Source organism: Acipenser ruthenus, chromosome 16 (genome assembly GCF_902713425.1).
Source record: "Acipenser ruthenus chromosome 16, fAciRut3.2 maternal haplotype, whole genome shotgun sequence".
Taxonomy (NCBI): domain Eukaryota; kingdom Metazoa; phylum Chordata; class Actinopteri; order Acipenseriformes; family Acipenseridae; genus Acipenser; species Acipenser ruthenus.
This window is the reverse complement of record NC_081204.1, coordinates 590694-608403: the sequence shown is the minus strand read 5'-3', so window position 1 is coordinate 608403 and position 17710 is coordinate 590694. Positions and strand designations below refer to the sequence as shown.

At 43.8% G+C, this 17710-nt stretch overlaps 2 protein-coding genes across 3 annotated transcripts in view; both read right to left on the bottom strand.

The window, feature by feature from the left end:
• Nucleotides 1–11929, bottom strand: part of dnah1 (dynein, axonemal, heavy chain 1) — a 50086-nt gene extending 38157 nt beyond the window's left edge. Inside the window, exons 1-16 of the mRNA XM_058988243.1 lie at nt 11886–11929; nt 9901–10139; nt 9372–9444; nt 9072–9237; nt 8502–8658; nt 7106–7238; nt 5915–6076; nt 5161–5407; nt 4688–4845; nt 4140–4351; nt 3056–3354; nt 2600–2750; nt 1971–2164; nt 1356–1581; nt 648–767; nt 173–255 (exon numbers count right to left, since the gene is read on the bottom strand). Coding sequence (XP_058844226.1) covers nt 173–255; nt 648–767; nt 1356–1581; nt 1971–2164; nt 2600–2750; nt 3056–3354; nt 4140–4351; nt 4688–4845; nt 5161–5407; nt 5915–6076; nt 7106–7238; nt 8502–8658; nt 9072–9237; nt 9372–9444; nt 9901–10119 — 2600 coding nt within the window. The 5' untranslated portion in view covers nt 10120–10139; nt 11886–11929. The remainder of the gene's footprint in view (nt 1–172; nt 256–647; nt 768–1355; nt 1582–1970; nt 2165–2599; nt 2751–3055; nt 3355–4139; nt 4352–4687; nt 4846–5160; nt 5408–5914; nt 6077–7105; nt 7239–8501; nt 8659–9071; nt 9238–9371; nt 9445–9900; nt 10140–11885) is intronic.
• Nucleotides 11930–12701: 772 nt separating this feature from the next.
• LOC117412549 (uncharacterized) lies at nt 12702–17119 on the bottom strand. Of its 2 annotated transcripts, none has more exons than XM_058988244.1 (7): nt 16479–17119; nt 15596–15778; nt 15054–15219; nt 14282–14814; nt 13855–14116; nt 13243–13388; nt 12702–12914 (listed from the first exon to the last, which is right to left on the bottom strand). In XM_058988244.1, the coding sequence occupies exons 1-6, from the start codon at nt 17022–17024 to the stop codon at nt 13252–13254; spliced, it is 1827 nt and encodes a 608-aa protein (XP_058844227.1). In that variant the 5' UTR covers nt 17025–17119; the 3' UTR covers nt 12702–12914; nt 13243–13251. The 2 variants fall into 2 exon arrangements, with proteins under 2 accessions (XP_058844227.1, XP_058844228.1); XM_058988245.1 differs by having other exon boundaries at nt 15054–15216; nt 16479–17116.
• Between the last annotated feature and the right edge of the window lie 591 nt (nt 17120–17710).

The window sequence follows — 17710 nt, the reverse complement described above, 5'->3', positions numbered from 1 at the left end:
GCACAGTATATGTTTGTGAAGCACCCTGGGATGCTGATACAGTCCATGAAGGATGCTGTTATAGATAAAATCGGTAAGCTATGGCACAAGATTTTAAATATTAGCATTTTCGATTCTTGCTCCAAGCCTGATCCTGTGATGCTAGAGACGTAATAAAAGAATGTTCACTCACTTTAAATTGAAATCCTCAGCAGAGAGGTTGTAAAAGAACTCATCGATCAATTCATAGTCCACCATCAGCTTGGAAGTGAGTTCCTGTTAAACAGCAGTGCAGAAGTGAATACATAGTAGATACGCTGCTGGGTATATACAGCCTTCGTACGCATGTCAGCGCCCCAGAGGAGTGGGAGATATTCTTCCAATCGGCTTTAAAACAATCAACGCCATTGATTGATGCTCAATTGTAAAGGTGAGGGAAGCACAGCTTTTCTTATTTTGAAATCAACACGTTAATGAATGGCTTTATTGAATACCTGCCGACGATACATCTGCAAGGCAATTCCGAGGACAAATGTCTGCACACCCCTACTCATATATTATATTATAACAATACAGTATAATAGTGGGGTGCTATAAATGGCAGGACATTTCAAAGCCTTTTTATAAACAATGTTACAATCATCCACGCCAAAGGACCGTTATCATACCTCGTGTAGCTTCATCTGCTCAGGGACCCCCTTCATCCATTCTCTCAGCTCCGCCAGCTCCTCAATGCTGTTCGGCTTCTCATACAGCTTCCTGCTGATGGCTTTGCACTCATCACAAGCCTGCTAAAACATGTGCAAGCATCAGACTGCGGCAACAGCACGTCCACCAGAGCTCTACAGCCAGGTAATCAGGGTCCAGTGATCAGTGTTAAATGCACCATAACCACAGACAGGTCTCAGCTATATTTCAGACCCTTTTAATACAAACTTTACCTTTCACTAAACTTAGATAAGGTTGTCAGATTATCTGCACAAGATTCTTGAACGCTGTAGTTCCTTACGCTATGCTTACCACTTAATTAAAAAAAAAAAAAAAAAAATTATCAGCTTATTGAAAGTAAACCAGTGATACTAAACTGATCCATTCGTCTTTTCATTATTTTGTTTTCACTTGTAATTCCCTGAGTTGTTCAAACTTGGTAACACACACTGAGTAGAGTAGCGAGGTCGTCAGTCTTCACTGGGGATTCCAGGGGGGGGGGCATTGCATTGGTTAGTGGTGCTCATGCGGGTTTGGGGAGGCAAAACCGACAGGGAGTGTTTCTCCTCATCGTGCTACAGAGAACCCTACAGGCCAGGCACCTGCATGGTGTCCTCCAGAGGCATTCGAAACATGGGGAGAAAATAAAAAAATTAAAAACCACGCACGGCTTCGATTTGCTTGCGCAGTTTGCATGCCAGCTGGTCGAGGATGGCGTTGGCCAGGGCTTTGCGCTTCTTGGACAGGCCCTGCCGCACCGTGTCCACGTTGACGAGGAAGGGCCCGATGATGATGGAGGAGGGCAGGGTGTTGTCCAGCAGCTCCTTCTCAGCCAGGTGCATGTAGACGTCCTTCTTCACATCCTGGATAGTGCGCTCCTGCTTAATGTACGACCTAAAACAAAGACACAAACATGTGCCTTAATACAGGGATGGAAACAAGGCTCCCATTGCATAGCAGCTTGATCCGTTCCTGGATTTACTATGGGTTTAATAAGTACACATCTGAGCTCGTTACCTTTACACTGGGGCTAATCAAGCACATAGTAAAACCTGGAATGGGTGAAACTGCTATGCAATAGGAGTTTTACTTCCATCCCTGCTGTCTTATCATTTCGGGACTGGCTCCTGGGCATCCTTAATTCTTATCACAACGCCAAATTAAAAACGATACAAACTGACTCTGAAATGAAAATGTAAAAGATGACTGATGAGCTTGTGTTTTCACAGTGGTTTTTAACTCATTACTTCCCGAGTTGCAGTGATACGGATGGTGACCCTTACTTAATGAAGTGGTCGATGTCCATGTTGCTGAGCTCCAGGTGCCTCTCGTACTGCTTGGCGTAGGCGCTCAGCGGGATCAAGGCTTTGTGGACGGCGCTGCGGATGTTTTCGCGCAGCTCCTCCACGGGGGGCTCGTGCAGCCCCACTGACTCCAGAAGGGGGACCCCACTGATGAACATGTTCTTCAGCACAAGCTGACAACGACATCCAGGGGGGTGAAATCAACATAGACAATACATTTACATTGATATATTTATATATATATATATATGGGGGTTACATGCTTCCTCAGACAGCTGCTGCTGCTGCCGCCAGTAATAAACATCCTCTACTGATCATTTTTGCTGTGGTTTATTTCAACTTTTAAAATATTACAGCTTGAAATTATCACGTTTAAACCAGTTTTAAAAGTGAAGCAGGATGTTTGATAGCACTGCTGCTGAAAACCCATGATGTCTCCAAAACCTCTTTTCCATCAATTCATAATGATATTGATATAGAGAGCTGCATACCCTTCATAAAAGGTTCTGATGATATGTTTGGTGTTAGGGTTGGGCTTTCCACTGCATTAAAACTGAATCAGTAAAATGCTAGTTTCAGCGCAGTGTTTCAACAAGGACGAGACAAACCTTCTGCAGCTGAGGAACGTTGTGCGTTGCCAGGATTCCTTTATCAAACAGGGCTAACAGGGACCTCTCGAAATTCTCCTTCGGGGTGCTGAAGTGAACCCCAGACTTATCCAGCACCAGGTCCACAAAAAACAAAGGGTTCCTTTTGGGCCTGATATGAAGACAGTACAATCAGGATCATTTCAATTCAAACTAAGCATTATTTACTGAAAGTTACTGACACTTAAAGTTTTATCACTTGGCTAACATTTAACTATTTCCACTCTAAACTACCCTTATAAAAGGTAATTTTCTTCCCATGATTACACCACCTATTTACCATATTTGACCATGGTTTTTAACATGCTTTCCCAGACCTCTCTGGGCTTTATAATGTTCTTTTTTTGGTACTGTGTAATTAACGCCCCTGGTTCAAAGCTGTGGGATGAGTCCAAACTCAGGTGGTAAAGTTCGTACTTGAAGGGGCTGTTGATGAGGTCGCTGCCCCAGTCCATGTCATCGGAGCAGCGGAGCACGCTGTGGCAGGCATCCAGGAGGAGCTGCGTGAAGTTCACCAGGGAGTCCTGCACCAGGAAGCGCAGGGAGTCCTGCAGGCTGAACTTGATGCGCTCCATCAGCTTGTAGAGTTTGGACATGCGGTACACCTCCCAGCTGGACTCGTGCAGGCTGTACCAGCCCTTCCCCACGTCATGCAGGCTGGACCGCACGCCGTTCTTCAGGGTGTTCACCCAGCTGTCCTTCAGAAACAGCTGCACCTGAAAAACATTATGATACAGGTCTTTATCAGGAGGGTCATTCCTTTTAACAAAGTAGACGGAAGGTATTCATTAAAACAGAGAGAAACCTACTAAACATAAGAGCATAAGAAATATTAAGAATGAGGCTCATCAGTGCTCGTCCGCTTCCCACTGATTGGTTGATTCTTTTGTCGGTTCTTAAAGGATCCCAAGGATAAGAAAATGGCTAAGTAACTAATTCCATACCCTTGCCACTCTCTGTGTCTCCACTGTTACTCCAGCATGTTATACAGCCTCATCTTAACCTCCTTTGATTTGTACTCTACACTTTTAACTATATAACCAAGCATTCTGTTTGCCTTTTCAATTGCTCCTCCATATATCTTTATCAGTCTACCGTCTAGGGGTGTGCAGGTGCTCGGGTAAATTCCCTTTAAAAAATGTGCCAGGTGTTTATTAAAATGGAAAATAAACCTGTTGATTGTAAAACTAAAACTAACACGTTTTCCTTTGTTGACAATCTACATCTCAAATATGCAACAGAAATTCACGTCATCAGCATGTTTCAAGTGATCTTTAAAAAAACTAAATCTTCCAGCATTATTAACCAATTATTGACCGCCGTTCTGTCCCACCCAAAACGTTCAGCACCCTACCCAAACGCCTACGGCTAGTTCCCATGAAATAAAAGGATTCTCGGTGCATCATATGAAAATTAAACAAGCAGCTATTGTTTGTGCCTCTCTTGGAGTGAGCTCCCAGCTGAGATGCCGCAGAGTTTTTCTTTTGAATTCACGTCTCACCTGTGAGTACGCCTGGGACTGGGTCTGCTCAAACTCCTCCAGACGGAGGCACTTGGTCAGGTTCACGTGGAACAAGGACATGGCCGCCACTTTGTTACACTCGGCACGCACTTTGGACACAGCGGCAATCGTCTCGGGTTTTGTCAGCAGAGAGGTAAAGCAGAAGGCTTTTCTGTTCTCAGCAAACGGGTAGTCTGGGACGTCCACAAACCCTGAAACAGAAGAAGAAGAAGAAGAAGAAGAAGAAGAAGAAGAAGAAGAAGAAGAAGTGAATTTCATAACAAAAACAGATATTTTGTACCTTATTTACATGAATAAAAATGACGTGTATGTTAATTTATTACCGATCCTTACCATATAATTCACAGTATATAACTGCAGTTTCATAGTTTGCCATGTTTTTTAATACCCTTTGCAGTGCTTCCACTATGCTTTAATACACTTTGCCATTCCTTTACTTTAGTAAACGTTTCATAAGGAGAGCTTCTTTAGACAGCGCTCTGTTTTGTACACAATTCTTTTTAGTAGGAACCGTTGCTTAGATTTACCTTTCTCTGGCACCTTTTCAATTCTCGTTTTAGGCACGGTGACATAAGAAAACTGCTCCCTGTGAGAAGTCACAACTTTATTGAAGCAAATCTTGTTCATTGTGCGGTTATAGTCGATAACAATCTCCTTCTCAAGAAGATCCAGGCAGTCTTGTATCCTGAAAATGAAATGAAATATTAAATCTATCTATCTATCTATCTATCTATCTATCTATCTATCTATCTATCTATCTACAGGTAAACGATAAGCTAAGGTCAGAATTTGGTACCAAAACTGTAGGAAAAAGTTCAAACTAACATTTTGGCTAGTGCCTTAGAAGTTTGTCTAGTTTCTTATATTTGTACCTTTGAATTCTAACAAAATAAGAGAGACGATGCCTCGCTTAAATAAGTAGCAGGTAAAACTATAAGAAACTTTGTCAAAAAGTGTAAAACTAAGTCTACTTGAGGGACGCAACACAACGTCTCCTTACAGATTCTGCCTGAGTCCGGGGGTGGTAATGGCCCGTTTCTTAATTCTCTGCAGGCTGTCTTTGTCCATAGACCTCCTCCCATCCACTGGCATGCAGTCCACATACAGGTTGTAGAGCAGCAGCGCCTCGGTCCTCTGGCGCCGGCGGTGAGCGCTCATCACTCGTTTGACGAAGTTGCAGGGGTCCTCTGCAGAGAAAGCCAGCTGGATTCGGGGCACCCAGTACTGGCAGGGCAGCAGCTTCCTCTCTTTTGTTCAAGAAGGTAAAGAAGAGGTTTAGTGTGGACAATAGCTGCTGGCAGATAACAGGGTAACAGATTACAAGAAGTGCAGATAATGGAATGCACATGAAAACAGCGTAGGGAATAGTCATATTGAATTCATACTGCACCCTTAGAGACATAAATCTAAAGTAATATTTTCACTGTTCCTTATCGTTCCACAGTATAGCTGCATGGCATTATTTCCAGTTTACCCATGCTTGCAGTATACTGAGCATTTAACATGCTTTACTGTTTCTGTAACTATGATATTGACATAAACATACTTACCTGCGATTTAACATTTTTGCCAGTGCTTTTACTATGCTTTACTTTGTTCTGCTTTTATCATGGTATACTGCAGTAAACTTGTGGCACACTCCACATGTGTTCACATGGAACCCTAGCTCCTAACATTAATTAGCCATGAGCAAGCGCCTCTTTTATTGTCACATCCTTGAAAGCAGTCAGTAAACAAGCTGTTTCAGTTCTTGCCTTTAGTAGATTGTCCTCTATAGATAATGGGCTTCCCGTGGTGGTCTCTCACAAGCCCCTTGGTATCGGTTTTATGAACCAGGTAGAGTTTGTTCTCCTTGTTGTAATCCAGAACACCAACATGGTACCAAGAGTAGGTCAAATTAGCACTTTTCGGGTCCGCTGCAACATTAAGCACGAGAGATAAGATGTTGTGACAACAGCTCCACCACAGACATGTATTTGATGGGCTGAAAGACCTCTCGTTCACAAGAACATAAGAACATTTTCAAACGAGAGGAAGCCATTCAGCCCATCGAAGCTCATCTGGTTCCTAGTAGCTGATTGATCTCAGAACTTTGTCAAGTCCAGTCTTTAAATATCCCAGTGATTCTGCCTCAACGCATTCCATCCCCTCACCACTCTCTGTGTGAAGAAGAGTCTCCTTCAACAACATGACTAGGTAACCCATTCCATCCCCTCACCACTCTCTGTGTGAAGAAGAGTCTCCTTCAACAACATGACTAGGTAACCCATTCCATCCCCTCACCACTCTCTGTGTGAAGAAGAGTCTCCTTCAACAACATGACAAGGTAACCCATTCCATCCCCTCAGCACTCTCTGTGTGAAGAAGAGTCTCCTTCAACAACATGACTAGGTAACCCATTCCATCCCCTCACCACTCTCTGTGTGAAGAAGAGTCTCCTTCAACAACATGACTAGGTAACCCATTCCATCCCCTCACCACTCTCTGTGTGAAGAAGAGTCTCCTTCAACAACATGACTAGGTAACCCATTCCATCCCCTCACCACTCTCTGTGTGAAGAAGAGTCTCCTTCAACAACATGACTAGGTAACCCATTCCATCCCCTCACCACTCTCTGTGTGAAGAAGAGTCTCCTTCAACAACATGACTAGGTAACCCATTCCATCCCCTCACCACTCTCTGTGTGAAGAAGAGTCTCCTTCAACAACATGACTAGGTAACCCATTCCATCCCCTCACCACTCTCTGTGTGAAGAAGAGTCTCCTTCAACAACATGACTAGGTAACCCATTCCATCCCCTCACCACTCTCTGTGTGAAGAAGAGTCTCCTTCAACAACATGACTAGGTAACCCATGTCCCACCCTAATTTCCCACCCTTTGTTTTTTCAACCCAGTCCTTCAAGCCCTTTCCGTGGGCAGGCGGCGAGCACGTTGTAAAGCGTACCGTGTCCGATGACATCATTATGGGGCAGCAGTGCTTTTCCTGGTATTGGTTTCCGGTCCCTGGAACCAGGCTCCACTCCCAGACACAGCCAGTCCGATGGGGTCCGGCAGTCAAACTCCTCATCATCAAATACCTGGCAGCACAACAACAAATACACATGCTTTATCCTTAATCGTTGTGCCTTGTTTGTTTGTTTGTTTGTTTGTTTGTTTTGTTATCTTATTTTTTACTCACAGGACAAGCAAAACAGCCGTTCAGGATTAATGAACTATGAAGGGTTTAAAAGAATGCAAGTCCCATAGTGGAAAAGAGAAGAGACATTTACTTCTTTATAGTAATGATATTCCTGTTCAGAAATCTTCCTTTTTAAATTACTGAGACATTGCAAAATCAAGAAAGGACAACAATTTCAAAGCTGTATAAAACAAAAAGTTATGCTCACACAATGAATACATATAGAATATTGTATAAGGTGCTACCCAATACAAGCTGATAGACATCCCTTGAGAGATCAGGCTGTATCTTTATATTATAAAGACATTTCAGATGGCTGTATCACATCAATATCAGGGTGTGCCATATATTATAAAGAGATTTCAGATAGCTGTGTCACATCAATATCAGGGTGCATGATATATTATAAAGACATTTCAGATGGCTGTATCACATCAATATCAGGGTGCATGATATATTATAAAGACATTTCAGATGGCTGTATCACATCAATATCAGGGTGCATGATATATTATAAAGAGATTTCTGATAGCTGTATCACATCAATATCAGGGTGCATGATATATTATAAAGAGATTTCAGATAGCTGTGTCACATCAATATCAGGGTGCATGATATATTATAAAGAGATTTCTGATAGCTGTATCACATCAATATCAGGGTGCATGATATATTATAAAGAGATTTCAGATAGCTGTGTCACATCAATATCAGGGTGCATGATATATTATAAAGAGATTTCTGATAGCTGTATCACATCAATATCAGGGTGCATGATATATTATAAAGAGATTTCAGATAGCTGTGTCACATCAATATCAGGGTGCATGATATATTATAAAGAGATTTCTGATAGCTGTGTCACATCAATATCAAGGTGTATGATATATTATAAAGAGATTTCAGACAGCTGTATCACATCAATATCAAGGTGTATGATATATTATAAAGAGATTTCAGATGGCTGTATCACATCAATATCAAGGTGTATGATATATTATAAAGAGATTTCAGATGGCTGTATCACATCAATATCAAGGTGTATGATATATTATACAGACATTTCAGATGGCTGTACCACATCAATATCAGAGTCTAGAACACTGTATATGATAATGTAATGAATGCTTGCTGGCAGCACAGAACAGTAGGTGTACAGTACCTCCAAAGGCAGGTAAACAGGTGGAGGTGATTCACTCGTCTCTTCAATGATTATCTGTGTTCCAGAATCACGATGCCTGGGCATTAGCTTATTGGAGTCTATGCCCTGATCCTTCAGCAGCTCATAAATATCCAGAGACAGGTACTTCTGTCTCCGCCTAGGACAAATAGCAGAGTAACAAGCCACGAAACCTTACTGTAGGAATACACATTGGTGATAAAGAGCAGGCAGAGAACACACAAGTAATTCATAGTGTCAGGTACAGCACGGCTACCTAGTCAGCCATTGTAGAGCCATTGTCACCACGCTTTGCCATACTTCATTCAGTGTTTTACAACTGCCAGAAGACATGTGTGTGGTTTTTGTTGTTGTTTTGAAAAAGACTTCTAGCTGAAACATTTGTCACTGAATGTATTAGGTTTTTTTAGTGTCTCTAAATTCAGCACAGTTAAATGATGAATAGTTATGTACTGTCAGACTTTACCATCAAAATACACATTATTTACACATTTGTCATGTACAGGGTTTTCGTCCCGTCGCACGCAGTACAGATTCAGATGAGACCCCTACCTCTCAATCTCGATTTTGCGAGGTGCATGTCCCGGTTTCACATCAAATGGCAGCTGGACCTTGGCCGTATAGCCTGACAGTGGGAAGTCAGACTTGTGCAGGACCTCAGTAGAGGGTCCATGTGGCTCCTCATCCGAGACGTGTTCAGGTGCACGGAATGTCGTAGCTAGGGGAGAAAAAGAGGCATTTGTTTTTAAGTGTCATTTTAATTTACTGAGTAAACACAGAAAATTAAAACACTTAAAAACATATGTTTAAGTTCAGTTGAATAATAATAATACAATGCAATGGTCTACTTACCTTTTGGTAGGTGTTGCTCATTGCCAGTTTGACATAATAGACTCTGGTGAACCTCTGGTCCCTCCATATAAGGCTGTAAGGAAAGTTCATGTAAAGCTCAGTAATGATCCTATCAGTGAAACTGGGCTTACTCGTCTTACTCAGAATTGAATGAGCCAGGACAATGCCAGAGCTAAATTAGGGGCCGCCCCGAATAGGGGCAGTAGACCTCAGAAACTGGCAGTCCACTCATGGCACGTCCCGTGACCGTGGAGTAACTGGGTTTCGGACGGACGGAGGAGGTGCCGTCGCGGTTGTGATCCATTAACAGATAAATTACATTTCAGAATGTTTTACAAAACAATACGTAGAGCACAGGACATGATCTAATACATGACCTCATTAAAGTGACGACTAGTCGACCGATTAGACTATTTCTACCTCGACTGTTTGACAGATTAGTAGTGGTCTTACCCCTGCGCTAGATAAGGCGTTGGGGTCCAAATCAATCCTGCTGCCAGTAAAAGGCTTTGCAATACTGAACACTTACCTCCAGCAGCGGTGCTGCTCCGGGAGCGATGACATCAGAATAGAAGCCCCTCTGTTTAATCACGGGGGGCTTCCTGGAGAAGTGCTGCCGGCCGCTGCCCTCCCTGGATGCGGTGCCCAGTACGTGGGCCGGGGCGCTCGAGCGGGGCAGGGTGCTCGGAGGCCGTGGGTGCAGACCTCTCCCCCAAAGCTGTGTGATCTGAGTGTTGCTTTTCTCCATCTTAAAATAGACATCAGTGACTGTTAAAAAAAAGAAATCAATACATGAGAGGTGAATAGTACCATTCATAGTGAACAGGACAGAGTGAGAGAGGAACAGTACCATTCATAGTGAACAGGACAGAGTGAGAGAGGAACAGTACCATTCACAGTGAACAGGACAGAGTGACAGAGGAACAGTACCATTCATAGTGAACAGGACAGAGTGAGAGAGGAACAGTACCATTCACAGTGAACAGGACAGAGTGACAGAGGAACAGTACCATTCATAGTGAACAGTCGAGGACAGAGGATAGGAAACACTTCATTACACAGAGAGCAGTGCTCAGGGTATGCAACAGGTTACCAAGCCATGTTGATGCGGATCCATTAGGATAATTTGGAAAGGTTTTGAGTAAGGTACCTGGGGAGCATTGATGGACAGAATGGCCTGAGGATTTGGGGTACAGACACCCCCCTCACACATTGCAAGCATACTGAGTTTTAAATCCAAATATATTTCAGTAAGACACTTGTTGCAGGAGAATTTGGAAGAAAAGAGTTTGCGATCAGCCAAAAATAATGGCTCGTTTATTCAGAAGAAACTGTCCAACACTGACCAATACTACAGAATGATTCTGTGTTGGGAAAACATGAGTAAAGATCATTAAATGTTGTATTTGTATCACGTTGTTTAGAAAAAAAAAATGAATTGGAAAAAAATACATTGAGATACACACATAAGAACATAAGAACATAAGAAAGTTTACAAACGAGAGGAGGCCATTCGGCCCATCTTGTTCGTTTGGTTGTTAGTAGCTTATTGATCCCAGAATCTCATCAAGCAGCTTCTTGAAGGATCCCAGGGTGTCAGCTTCAACAACATTACTGGGGAGTTGGTTCCAGACCCTCACAATTCTCTGTGTAAAAAAGTGCCTCCTATTTTCTGTTCTGAATGCCCTTTTATCTAATCTCCATTTGTGACCCCTGGTCCTTGTTTCTTTTTTCAGGTCAAAGAAGTCCCCTGGGTTGACATTGTCTATACCTATTCAAGATTTTGAATGTTTGAATCAGATCATTGTACAAATACTACTGGCCCTCATATTAAGTTATCAGTAACATTATTATTATTATTATTATTATTATTATTATTATTATTATCATCTTTTGAAGGGCGGTGCTTCTTTCCTGTAGTTACTGACCGGGTATTATATCAGCACACGTGTATAAACGTGTTGCGAGCCAGCTTCATTAGCTGATATCAGTAAGCAGGTCCAGTGAATGCAGTGTAGAATTCGGGTCAGACAATCCCACGCATAAACTGTGGCACCGCTCTGAACCACTGCGCCACTGAGATCCGCGGGAGCGGACCAGTGCTGGCTCTGAGACACTCAGTTACTTCATAAATACAGAAATACATAAATACGTGCTATATAGAAACGAAACGCACCATCTGAGTTATTATTACAAAAACAAAACAAACCAAAAAACAGTTTATACAAGAACATGTTATCATTCTCTACGGTTGTTAACGTACTTTATTTCATAAATATTCTCTGTTTTAACATGTTAGGATCGTAAGCCCACACTTTCTCTTCGCTGTTTTGTTTCTGAACTCCTATTTGCGTCTCACTTGCAAAGACATTGGAATTCAATTACAAATACGTATATATATTTTAAAAACTACATAGACATTCCATATTGTTTGTTTGTGTTCGTTGCCATTCACCACATATATTAAATAACCCAAATACCACAGTTGGAATTAAATAAATCAAATGTTTCTACCTTGCGTGACTTCTGCCTGCAATCTCTGTTTCCAAGCAAGTACGACGCTAACAACGGTTGCTAGGAAACTACGACAAACGCTCGGTAGATACAACTCAATAAACAATGGAAATCTTTATTTAAAAAAATGGTATATTAAAACAGAGCACGTTCGCTTAAAATAATTTTCAAGCAATGACATGATATTAGAGCAAAAACGGATTATGTTTGAAAACGTTTTGTTAAATTGTCACCCCCCTGCGTGTCAGATTGGAATGGTAGCTTCCCAAAGAGTTCCACTCTTTTGCAATGCGGTCGCTCTGCACGAGTGTAAATCCAGAGCAAGGAGCAGTACTCTGTATTCATGTGCGTTTATTGTGAATCAAACACGCTGGTCCGCGAGTAATTCTATAGAGACTGCACAGCACTAGCATTGCAATGCTACTGCGTTGGATAAACGTACTTGGTTTTCAACGGCATGTTCCTCTGTTGATGTAAACAAGTGATACTCTTCAGCAACCCTTTCAGTATTAATTCCTCACACAGTTTACACTGTCATTTTGCACGGTGTATTTGCAGTCCCCCTGCTTTTCCCATGGTTATACTTTGCATTTACCACAGTTTACCCTGGTTTGCCGTGTTTATTAATATGCTACCTTACCTCGCTATTATTCCCAATGGTCAGCTGAGCTTCACCATGCCTTCGCAGTGGTGTATTAGACTTGGCTATGCTTTTTAACTATGAGAAACTTTTATAAGGTTTCATCTGCATACCACAGACGCGCTTATAAAAACAATACCATACCGAATGTTCCCTTTTACATAAAAGAAAGCATGTATTTGTAATAGTTTTATTCAGTATGTTTTAATAATTACATTCAGTAATCAAAACCTAAGGTTAGGTGTGAATACAGGGGTGTACAGTATTTTTTTTAACCCCCTGGGTCGTTGTTGTTTTTTTGTTGTTGTGCTGGGGGTCACTGCTGCCCTCTTGTGGAGGCAGGTGAAACAGCGCCTCTTCGGGTTGGGCGAAGGGTCTTGTGCTGAATCCTGTAAAACACAGAAGGGGTACGAATGATGATGACGCTGTTGGGCAGTGCCGGACAGCCGACAGGGTCAGTTATTAAATACGTACAGACTCAAACAGCCCGACTATATTTTTGGAACTTTAGGAAATAATGGCCACATTCTGAAAGCTTATTCACGAAGATCATCAGCAGCACATTGGGGCTAGAGTGTCAGATTGTACTTAAACACATCCAATACAGATACTAACCCAGTAACAAACAACTCAGGGCTTGTGGTGCGTCTAAAACACTTTAGATTTCTTTTAGAGGATACTAACCTGCACACTTACAGTGTAAAGGAATGCCCTTACCTGTGCAGCTCAGTGGGGTTGCGCTGCTCTCTGTCTGCGCTCTTGTTTAAAGCCCCTGTCTTGTGCCCTGCTGATTCGATTATGCCCTGATTCCTGGAAGTTAGACCGATGCCTGGCTATTAGCTTGTCTCCTGGGTACAGCAGTCCTATTGAAAACAGCAAACAAGCGTTTTGTCTTTTATGAGGGGGGGGGGAGGGCACCCTCTCTATTAGGGAGTGATGGAGGGAGCAGTTCAGTCTGCATGCCTCAAGCCTGCCCTGGACTGGAGGGAGCACCCTCTCTATTAGGGAGTGACGGAGGGAGCAGTTCAGTCTGCATGCCTCAAGCCTGCCCTGGACTGAAGGGAGCACCCTCTCTATTAGGGAGTGACGGAGGGAGCAGTTCAGTCTGCATGCCTCAAGCCTGCCCTGGACTGGAGGGAGCACCCTCTCTATTAGGGAGTGACGGAGGGAGCAGTTCATTCTCCATGACTTTCTTTGTCTGAGACTGCCTGCAGTGCTGTCCACCGACAGCTGAGACAAGACCTCTAAACTCGTTCTGCTTGTCTTGCCTCCAGAGTTGGACTGTTGGGCTGCTGTTCACACCGTTTATTTCTTGCTTGTTTTTCTTACCTTTCTCCAGTGGCCCCACGGTCTGGGGCATGGTGTTTCTCTGGCACAGCGGCACACTGTTTCTCTGGCACAGCGGCACACTGTTTCTCTGGCACAGCTGCACGGTGTCCATGTAAACGTTGAAGCAGCTCCTCCTGAATCTATCCACCGCCTCTGCATCCTCTCCCCCCAGAGTCGACGGCAGGGCGTGGCTGTCAACGGCAGCATTGCCTGTCCGGACCAGGCGGCATTGCTCCCGCCAGACCAAGCTGTTAGTATCGCTCTGATGAAGAACAAAGCCTGTTATTCACAGAACACTGCGGCTCAGGATCCAGTTACAGAAACACGAAGCAAGGAGAGAAGTGTCTGTAATATCCCTTTTAGATTTACAGCGCAGGTTTCTGTTTCTTGTGCCAGCGCTGTGTTCTGCTCTTTGCAGTGCACTCACCTCGGAGCGGCGCCTCCTCTCCCTGTTCCACTTGCCGATATCCTCCATGTCTTCATAGCTCAGCGGCCGGCCCTCGCTCAGCTCAGTCGGGGGGACTTCCAGAAACCGGGAGCCGCAGCTCAGCCTGCTGGGACTGCTCCCTGGAGACGTGAGGCTGTCCCCAGGAGACCTGAGCCTGTCTACAGGGGTCTTGAGCCTGTCCCCAGGAGACTTGAGCCTGTCTACAGGGGTCTTGAGCCTGTCCCCAGGAGACTTGAGCCTGTCCCCAGGAGACTTGAGTCTGTCTACAGGGGTCTTGAGCCTGTCCCCAGGAGACTTGAGCCTGTCCCCAGGAGACTTGACCCTCTCTACAGGGGTCTTGAGCCTGTCCCCAGGAGACTTGACCCTCTCTACAGGGGTCTTGAGCCTGTCCCCAGGAGACTTGAGCCTGTCCCCAAGAGACTTGATTCTGTCCCTAGGAGATGTTAGTCGAACCCCACTCCGAGCTACCAGGAACCCACGTGGTGAGGGCGATGGATCGTTGAAAGGCTCCTCTGGAGTATTAAAAGAAAACAGATCAATGCATTTATTCCATTCATTTAATTTGCACTCATTTGTCACTAACTGTTGACGTCCCTTTAAAACTTGCCCAGCATACAGAATGAGAGCCTCTTTAATGAAAGGGACACAGTCTGTGCAGTCCCTCGACAGGACCATGGTGCACACCTTACACAATACAGAACATTTCCCAATATTCAGTCCATTGCTGATTGCACCTAGAGGGAGCTCGCACCTGCCTCTGACAGCAGGGGCTCGTTCCTCAAGGACTCCCAAGCCTCCTGGTTCCACGCGTTCCTCCCGTCCACCAGCTCTTTGTAGTTCACCAGGTCGGTGTCCGCACAGCTCAGACTCACAATCAGCTGGTCCAGCTGCTGCTTGTCCAAAGGGATTCTTGCCTGCTTTCAGATCACAGATAAAAACACAGCAAGGTGTGTGTGTGTGTGTTTATAACATACTCACCACTGCCTTCATTTCATGCCTATTTTCACAATGTTAAATCATTACTGTTTGAATTTGCACAGCAATGCTGAGCTGGGAGGTGCTGCAGTGAATCATTACTGTTTGAATTTGCACAGCAATGCTGAGCTGGGAGGTGCTGCAGTGCATCATTACTGTTTGAATTTGCACAGCAATGCTGAGCTGGGAGGTGCTGGAGTGAATCATTACTGTTTGAATTTGCACAGCAATGCTGAGCTGGGAGGTGCTGGAGTGAATCATTACTGTTTGAATTTGCACAGCAATGCTGAGCTGGGAGGTGCTGCATTGCATCATTACCGCGTTGATGACGAGCTTGAAGTCCTCTCTGGTCACTTTGCCCCTCCTGGTCTTGTCCACCCTACGGAAGAGGTCCAGCATCCGCAGCTTCTCCCTCTGCAGGTAGAGCACCAGGACTCCCATTCCCAAAGGAGAGGGGCTGCAGATCTTGGGAGGGGCCCTGGGCTTGGATCTCACTGAACCCTGAAGAGTGAAGGGGGGGGGGGGGGGGGGGGGAGTGCATGAGCTGTACATACAGGGGGCGCTGTACCTCACTGAACCCTGAAGAGTGAAGGGGTGGGGGCAGTGCATGAACTGTACATACAGAGGGCGCTGTACCATGCAATCTGATATCAGATTAGTGTCAGCTTGAGGACCCTGAGTGAGTGAAATCAGATTGCATCTTGTACAGAACCCTTGTACTGTACGTTCTATAATTCACAGTTTAATGAGAATAGTTAAGCTGTGTAGCTATAGTAATGTGACATCATTTCTGTTTGATACAAGCCATGTGATACAGTCTACATCTGATACAAAGACATTTCAGAGGGCTGTATCACATTCAAATCAAGGTCTACTGTGTATTATAGTTAGCTTAGCACATATACACAGAACTTCCATTCAAGATATTGCAGCAGTGTTTGGGAAGGGATAACAACAGTAATAATAATAATAATAATAATAATAATAATAATAATAATAATAATAATAATAATACAACATGTTTATAGACCACATAACCTTCCTCATTCAAGCAGTAATTATTATTATTATTATTATTATTATTATTATTATTATTATTATTATTATTATTATTCACTAAAGTTGGTACAAAGTTGTGAAGTAAGGTTGAATATCAATTTCTTTTAATTTTGAAGGAAGTCACACACTCAAATGTTCTTACAGACTTGGTGAGACCCGACGGCTGCGCCCTGCTGTTTCTGAGCAGCCCCCTGCACACTCGTCTCTCGGTTTGGATCCTGTCCACCACGGCTTTCTCCAGGTCGGTTTTGAAGTGCTTGCCTCGCAGATATGCTTCCACGTTTCCCAAGCTGTCCAGCTCTGTCCTAGTCTGTCTCCTCTCCGTGAGCCATTTCTGGTACCGATCTTTCTCGTCCTCCCCCGGTTCGGTTGGCGGCCCCTTCTTTCCAGCTGCTGTCCGCAGTGCGGACGCAGCCGGGTCGGGGGTGTCCGGTGGACAGCGAGTCTTTATGTTATAGTCCGAGTCTGGAAGAGTCTCCCGGATAGTTTGTATCGTCACTGGGTCTTCAGGATCGTATTTCAGCATCGGAGGCGCTACCAGAACCCTCCGCCGGGATTTTGGAGCGCCGAAGGATTTAGCGGCTGCTCTGAAGAAGTGGGTTTGGAACAGATCCCTCTGCCGGTACCGGGGTTTATCTTCATCAGTCGCGTCAGTGCCCTCAGATGCTTCAATTGCTTCTTTTTCCATAGTTTGTAAATGTTTAGAAATGATTCCTGATAACCGAGTGATAAAAACAATTTGGGATTAACACGCAATTATACAGACAGCTAATCGTGTAATCAATCAATCAATCAATCAATCTCTCTCTCTCTCTCTCTCTCTCTCTCTCTCTCTCTCTCTCTCTCTCTCTCTCTATATATATATATATATATATAGTTTGCAATTATAATTTAGACAGCACAATCATTGATACATCATTTAAAATAGTGCTATTTTTGTGCACGTGTTCTTTTTTCTGTTTCGTTTGTTTTGGTTGTCTTGGTTATTGATACGTGATTAATGGCACAGTAAATGATACCCTACCGCTTGCATTGCCGCTTTCCCGATCTAATCGATTGTTTCTCTCACCTTGTTGTCGCTCGGTTCCCATGACAGCACCTTGTTAAAGTTCCGACCAGGGGCTGCGCTGATTGGTTAAGCGGCGCATCAGCGGAAGGAGAGAATTCCACGGTTCTGATTTTGAAGCGTGTTTTCGTTTTTCTATGTCTGCTCTTTCGTCTTATTGAATATTTGAATTCAATTAACACTATACTATTATTTAAACAGTGTATTTAGAAATACCTCAGTTAGTCTTCCTGGCGCATTGTAGTTTTGTTGTCTATACGTATGCATTGCGTGTTGTCTTATTATTCCGTGCATATTACAAACATGAG

Coding starts and splice junctions, on each gene's coding strand:
- LOC117412549 (XM_058988244.1), bottom strand. CDS start 17,024: ATGGAAAAAGAAGCAATTGAAGCATCTGAGGGCACTGACGCGACTGAT. Junction 15,220..15,595: donor TCAAGCTCGTCATCAACGCG/GTAATGATGCAA, acceptor GTGATCTGAAAG/CAGGCAAGAATCCCTTTGGA. Junction 13,389..13,854: donor CGTGGGGCCACTGGAGAAAG/GTAAGAAAAACA, acceptor TGTTTTCAATAG/GACTGCTGTACCCAGGAGAC.